We start from the raw sequence: 6,753 nt of genomic DNA on the forward strand, positions 1-6,753 counted from the left end.
CCACCGCGGAGTCCCTGGTAATACATGTCTGCATAATTTGCAATGACAGACTGTAAGATCTTGGCATCATGAAAGGATGCACAGAGCACAAAGCATCTTGGAAACCCACTTTACGTATAGAAACAACAGTGAACTTCCCCAAATCTCTTGCATGTAAACTTTGCACTATAAATGAGTCACATTTTCTAACTTAAATCATTACTTGCTCAAAAGTGCGTGAATTTTATTGCTGTTCTCGATATAGTGACATACAAATTTTGTTGCTTGCCCTCACCATTAAAAATGGCAGCAACTGCTTGCACCACTTTCTTTTCTCTCTCTCTCTCTCTCTCTCTCTCTCTCTCTCTCTCGCTCTCTCTCCTTTTTTTTTAATTCTAGTAGAGAGATTTCAAGACACAGAGACCATTAACTTCATTTACAAGAATGCACGGGCAGTTTTGACAAGAGGAGACTTCAGTACCACCATTCTTTGAGAGAAAAAAATACATGATAATAGACCATAATTGCATTCAGCAATTGAGTGGAAATTAATATCTTTTTATTGCAAAAATGGATGAGTGAATGAACAAAGGAATGAATGAACTAAGAGCATCAGATCATCTCACTGACATGGCAAAAGAATTGTCCCGCTTAACAGGTTTCCTGTAGAGATTATCATGACATTCTTGGTGTTCATCTCCACATTTACGTCAGGAGGAAAGTGATATTTGAAGTTGAGGGGATTCAGAATCACAGCACTGAGTAACAGGGTGTTCACTTTAATGTGTTGGAGTCAAAAGCCTTGTGATTCACAGGGCAGAAGTGTGTTGTCTAATGTTAGGGCTGCAGCGTGGTACCACAGGTGGCCTGTTATAATGTATATTTTGGGAAGAGAAACACTCATCTGAATGCTCCGATGGGGGGTCTCAAAGCTGTATGAAGCAGACTGGACAAAGTGAGGGAGGAAAATATGGTTGATTATGCTGAACCATGCACAAGAAACTTGCTGCTTCCAGAAAATGTTTATTTTGTTCATAAACTTTTCATAAAAATAACAACATCAATATTAATTTAAAGTATTGTAGAAACTGTGTATGTACAAAATCTTTACTTGAACAGTTAATATAACTTAAGGCGAGTTAAATTACTTTTTTGCAGTACCCTGTTGGTGACAATGTCCCCAAACTCTCAACACGTTTTTTTTTTTATTTGTTTTTTTTTTTTTTTAGCTTTTGTTTTCGCTAAAGTGAACATTTCAGCATTCAGTATCTCCAGTAAAAGATACCAGGTGTCAAAAACCTTTCATCATCAAAGTAAAGTCCACAGAAACTCGCAGCAATGTGTGCTACCTGATTACTCAAAAGCAATGTTTATATGATTTGCTAGTCATTTCTAGCTTGAGTAAACATACTTCTGTACATATTGTAAAATCATTTTTGTTGAAAAGCCATACCACAACTAGTGTACATTCTGGTCCCTTTTAAATCTAGATCAGCAGTTCAATGAAATAACTCTTATCATACCAACAGTGGGATGAAGTGCGAAAATGTTTCTGATATCAAATTGTAACATTTAAAATATTGTGTTACTAAACAGTAGCCCTCAAAAAACCAAGACATTATTAATGATTTAAAATACATTTCACCTTAGAAATGACACTCAAATGTGATAAATGTAAAATATACAGTTAGCTATAAAAATACAAAGAAGTACAGTAATACAAATATATTTATTTCCATTTATGATATATCTTTCACAATTGTAATAATCCAAACAATTGTAACACAACACAAAGACCAATGACAAAAAACACTGACAGCCAAATGATAAGAAGTTAAACAAACACTAAATTTGATCAAAGATGGACAGCTTTATGGTCAAAGCCATAAATTATGTTAGCCTACATTCATGTCAATAACCCTCACTGTGGAGTGAAGGAGTACCTTGACAGTGGCTGATATTCCGGTTAAAGAAAAGAAAACACATAAACATGCATTTTAAGAAACATAGTCCAAACCATTGCTCTAAGAATGCTAAAAGCAGAAAATAAGAATCTTAAATGGAGATATTAATAATCTGTAAGTGCAATCCATCCAGGCTCAGAGGCGAATGGAGGTTGGAGCTGTCCAGGTGAAGAGGTGCTGATCAGCAGTCATGCAATGCCCCAGCAGAGGGGTTTGGCTGTACTGACAGTATTGGCAACAAGTTACTGTGGATCTGTTTACCGACTTTTACAACTTATGCATCTTTGCATTAAGTCAGCAGCATCAGCAGCAGGCAATAGGGCCGAAGCAGACCTCTTTCTCCCTCTCTGCTCCTCAAAAACTGCAATATTCGCAAAACCTCTTATGCCAGTCAGACCAACTCAGACATCAAGTTGTACAGTCAAGCTGGCTTATCTTCCAAGACGGAAAGATCCTAATATTATATGTGTGGACACATAGCCTTGTCTTCAAATTCCCTCGGGAAGAGTGAATGGCCATGCACCGGCGGTCACCTGTGGCTTTATTTCCATTTTCTCCTTCTGTTTCAGGTGTACGCGTCCGTGCCGTTTCCTCTCGTCGCTCCGGGCAAACCGTTTGCCGCACACGTCGCAGGAGAACGGCTTCTCCCCGGTGTGAGTCCTGGTGTGGGTGGTAAGGTGATCGCTACGACTGAAACTGCGCAAACAGATGCGGCACTGAAAAGGTTTGTGGCCCGTGTGGATGCGGATGTGCCGGTTGAGCTCGTCCGAGCGGGAGAAGCGTCGGTCGCAGCTCTCCATGGGGCAGGTGAAGGGTTTCTCTTTGGCTGGGCCATGAGAGGCGGCGGGGCTCTTTCTGGCCCTGGGAGGCTTCGTCGCACGGGTAGTGTAACTTTGGGCAAAAGAATCTGGCAACAAGGAAGAGTACAGGATGGAGTCTATGGTGCTCGGTAAAGCTGGTGATGTGTATAAGGAATCACACTGATTAGATGGCTGTGGTGGTTCGGGGAAGGGTTTCAGGTTAGAGGAGAGGCCCATCGGCGGTGGTGGGAGGTAATTATTGTACAGAGGACTGGAGTAGCTCTGAGAGCAGGTGTCAGAGAAACACGGTTCCTGCTTGATTCCTCCCTCCACTTTAAACTCCATCTCGGGGTTGGGACAAATTGGGGGGAACGTGTCTAAAAGTTCCTTTACATCCATTTGCTGATCGGGGGGGAAATCGCTTGACATCGGGAAGGTTTCTGTCTGGAAACTCGTCTCCAAACAGTCAGACTTATTAAATGTCCCCCACTCATAGCAGCTGCTTTCAAACTCATTCTTGACCACAACAGGGAAAGAAGCGGCCTCTGACTTTGGCTCAGCCTTCTTCTGGTTTGGAGCTCGGGAGGAGCCGAAGCTGAGCTGGGAAGTGGACGGGTCTTGGGCCTGGCTGCCGGCCTGATCATCAGTATACCTCGGACATGTCTGGTCCGGAGAGTATACAGGAGGAGTAGGTCCGGAGCAGGTGTAGGATTGCCTCTTGGGGCCGGGGTCTCCAAAATTGCCATTGCTGCTGCTGTCCATCGGCGCAGGCGATGGATAAGTTCCCCGACTGTTGCCGCTCTGCTGCACTTCTGAAAGTGGCAGAGTAGATATACCCACGATCTCAGTGATCATATTGAGGAGTGTTTCGGTGCTGCACGGCGCTCCCTGAGATGCCTCAACATAGAAACTGCCAGAGTAGGCGAGCGAGGAGGGGGTGTAGGTGTCTTTTGGGCACTCGCAGGGGTTAAAAGCAAATTCCGAGTTGGAAGCTTCGGTTTTGAGGGTTGCAGGGGTTCCTTCTGTTGAATTAGAACGAGACAAAACTTTGTCATTGCGAGCGTTTTAAACCTGAGATTCAGTGCAAAATACACGATGAAGAGAATCAGCGTTACATAAACATGCATGCGTATTTTGGCACAGGGACACCTTGATAAGACGCCTTCACATACACGACTACAATAAAAGTGCCATCTATATGCCGTGGCACTCATATTTAACACATTTAAATCTTCATGCATGCACATTTTATCGACTGTGCAAAGATGCGAACTCACCGTGGCCAAACTGGGCAGGTACCCCCCGCTCTGCATCGACATACACCTCCTGGTTATCTTTCCGCACGCTGTTTTCCATTCCCAGGGAAGAACTGTTGCAATTGTCAAACTGAGGGTAAAAAGAATCTTTCGCATTCAAATCCATATTGTTCAACATAATGATGCACTTAGAAGTCCGTCTCTCCCAGGGAAAAAGGTAAAAGGGGAAAATGCAAAACAAATTATGCGGATGACTGTTTTCTTTCAACCCCCCTTTTGATGGTTTTCAACAAATGATCCAAAGTGGTCTGTGTCAAAAGGTGTAAAAAGCAATTAAAGGTATTCCTTTTCGTCTCTGCTCCTCGGTAGGTATTTGCTTGCTGTGGATTTCACATCAGCGACTTCCCCTCTCTCTCCTTATATACACTTTGGCAGCTCCCTCGGCCCTCCTCCCCATTCATCAGCTCCAGTGAGAGGATTCCCCGCTGCGTGTAAACTTCATGCCCATATATGGACAGAGGATGTGACGGAGTCCCCCCATTCCCCCTCCTCCTCCCAATCCTCCCTCCTCCCATACTGTAGAGATGGAGTCTGACGTTGCAACAAGTGGCGACCAGTGTTGGGTGGTAAAACGTTGCAATAATGGTTTTTCTTTGCATATTAACGATTCATCGTTTCAATTAAAAACGTTAAAGTGAAGCCATGATGAAAATATGAAACCGTTATTCATGGTATCAGCCTCCAGCCCCCCACCTCTCAAAATATCACTCTAAAGGTGAATTATCCCAAACGGCGTAGTAGCCACCTCCATCCGCCAATTAGTTTTTAGCAGGTCTTCTCATAGTATCATAGATAATATAATGCAAATATTTAAAAAAAATGGCTGACTCGATCATTTCCATTTAGAGAGATATTCCAGTTTTTGGAGATAAGAAGGCATTCAGCCGCATTTTGAGGGGGTGTATTGAAGGTAATGTAACGAGTAACGAGACGGATATAGGCTACTCTCAGGGAGTCTTAAGCACTGTTTCACTGTTTTGAATTGGGAAATAAGAAATTATTTTTTTGAGTAAAGTGGCAATTCAAAGACAATCTGATTTTCTAAAATCATAATATTATATTTCATGAGTTACAATATAATATAATTAACAGCAGATGACCCATGAATGGCACAGATTTACTCAAGATGTAGTCTGTCAGAGGTCAGAGACACTATTTTAGAAAATCCACTGACAAGACAACAAAACATTTGCTCTAGGTTTGTCATGTCAGTTATGTAACAAAGTTCAGGCTATGGAAATGTATGTTATATATATATATATATAGTATTAGCCTATAAGATATGAAAACAAATCGCTACAGTCATCTATAACATGTTTGAGGAAGATATGCCCCTTATAGTAATAATAATGGGGCATAGATTAAATGCCAGAAAACACAGAATACATGATCTAGGAATATATATTTCCTTTTCTATAGATATAGAAAAAAAATAATGCAAGATCAAAATGATACCCAGAAGAATCAGGCTGCAATAGCTTTCTCTTCCTTTAAGGCCTCTTTTCATTTAAGGTAATACTGGAATCCAGTGTCCAGTTCAAGTTCAAAATCAACAAACTGCAGCAACACATGACACATAACTAAAAAGCTGTAAGAGCAGTGCAGATTTCAGAGGTGGGACTGCAGTTGTTCTTTGTAGATCTGACAGCCAAGACTGTTCATCTGTGTGTGCAACAGTGTGCAGTGAAGACTAAAAACACTAAAGGACGATTAATTAAACGATACAAGGCAAAACTGCGGGAACCTGAACAGATAATAGCAAATTCTCCTAAATCTGAGTCCCGCAAGATTATCTTTGAAAACAACTTAATACTGGTGTACTCATCACTCTAAGACAAATAGCCTACAAGAACAGCCTGCAGTCCAGTTCAGCTAATTTCTCTCCCGACTCTTCCCCCTCTATCAAGACTGCATGCCCTGGATGCTTTCAGCAGTTACACTGAACACCTCTTCCATGCTGTCCACTGATTAGATTCACAAAACCCCTTCATCTCGTGTGGCCGCTGGAAATTGTGGTCGCTTACACCGTCAGGGCGAATAACTGTAAAGCCCAGTCTAAACGAACCCTTGGCCTTTAAAAGCATTGAAGGGAGTCGATAACACCCCTGAGGTGTTCAGTGGTTGAACCCAACTGTTCACATGACATTTCAACCCCCAAAGCATTTTTTTTTTTCAGTTTCGCATCTGTTGCTGGGTGCACTCCGTGGTCACACTTCCTATTACAAAAAGTCGATACTCTTTCATAGGACGATGCAGTCTGCAGCAGACCTCTGGCACCGGCTGGAGGTTCAGGACCATGGATAGCGACGGTGCAGCATTCAGCCGTGTAATCACACATGAACCGGCAGCGCACAAACCCTTTACTTGTTACTTTGCACTGAATGGTTCCTGTGGCTCTGTGTTCATGGGAATGTCATTCTTTAACACGACACCAATCCAATCACACCCTAGAGGACTATAGGAATTTCTAGTCATTACTACTGCAGTGATTTTTGCCTTAATCCCGTGGTGCATTTATTTCTACAGAAGCAGTGGTCAACACAATCCTAACGATCCTGTTGGTACAGCCTGAGCAGGGACCCTGCAGTTTAATCAGTATAATATTAGCAATATACCCTACACAAGGCCATACACAATCATCTCAGTTATGGGATTATTTGAGTCTTGTGGCTATACTCAGATGTCCTTTCCCCT

At 42.3% G+C, this 6,753-nt stretch overlaps 1 protein-coding gene across 1 annotated transcript; it reads right to left on the reverse strand.

Moving 5' to 3' along the window:
* Nucleotides 1–986: 986 nt before the first annotated feature.
* On the reverse strand, nt 987–4,498 carry LOC139635956 (early growth response protein 2b). The gene is made up of 2 exons (XM_071503566.1): nt 4,021–4,498; nt 987–3,765 (listed from the first exon to the last, which is right to left on the reverse strand). The coding sequence occupies exons 1-2, from the start codon at nt 4,175–4,177 to the stop codon at nt 2,432–2,434; spliced, it is 1,491 nt and encodes a 496-aa protein (XP_071359667.1). The 5' UTR covers nt 4,178–4,498; the 3' UTR covers nt 987–2,431.
* Nucleotides 4,499–6,753: the final 2,255 nt, after the last annotated feature.

The sequence above is a fragment of the Trachinotus anak genome, unplaced genomic scaffold (assembly GCF_046630095.1).
Source record: "Trachinotus anak isolate AG129_WGS33_773 ecotype Australia unplaced genomic scaffold, CSIRO_AGI_Tana_v1 ptg000019l, whole genome shotgun sequence".
Lineage (NCBI taxonomy): Eukaryota > Metazoa > Chordata > Actinopteri > Carangiformes > Carangidae > Trachinotus > Trachinotus anak.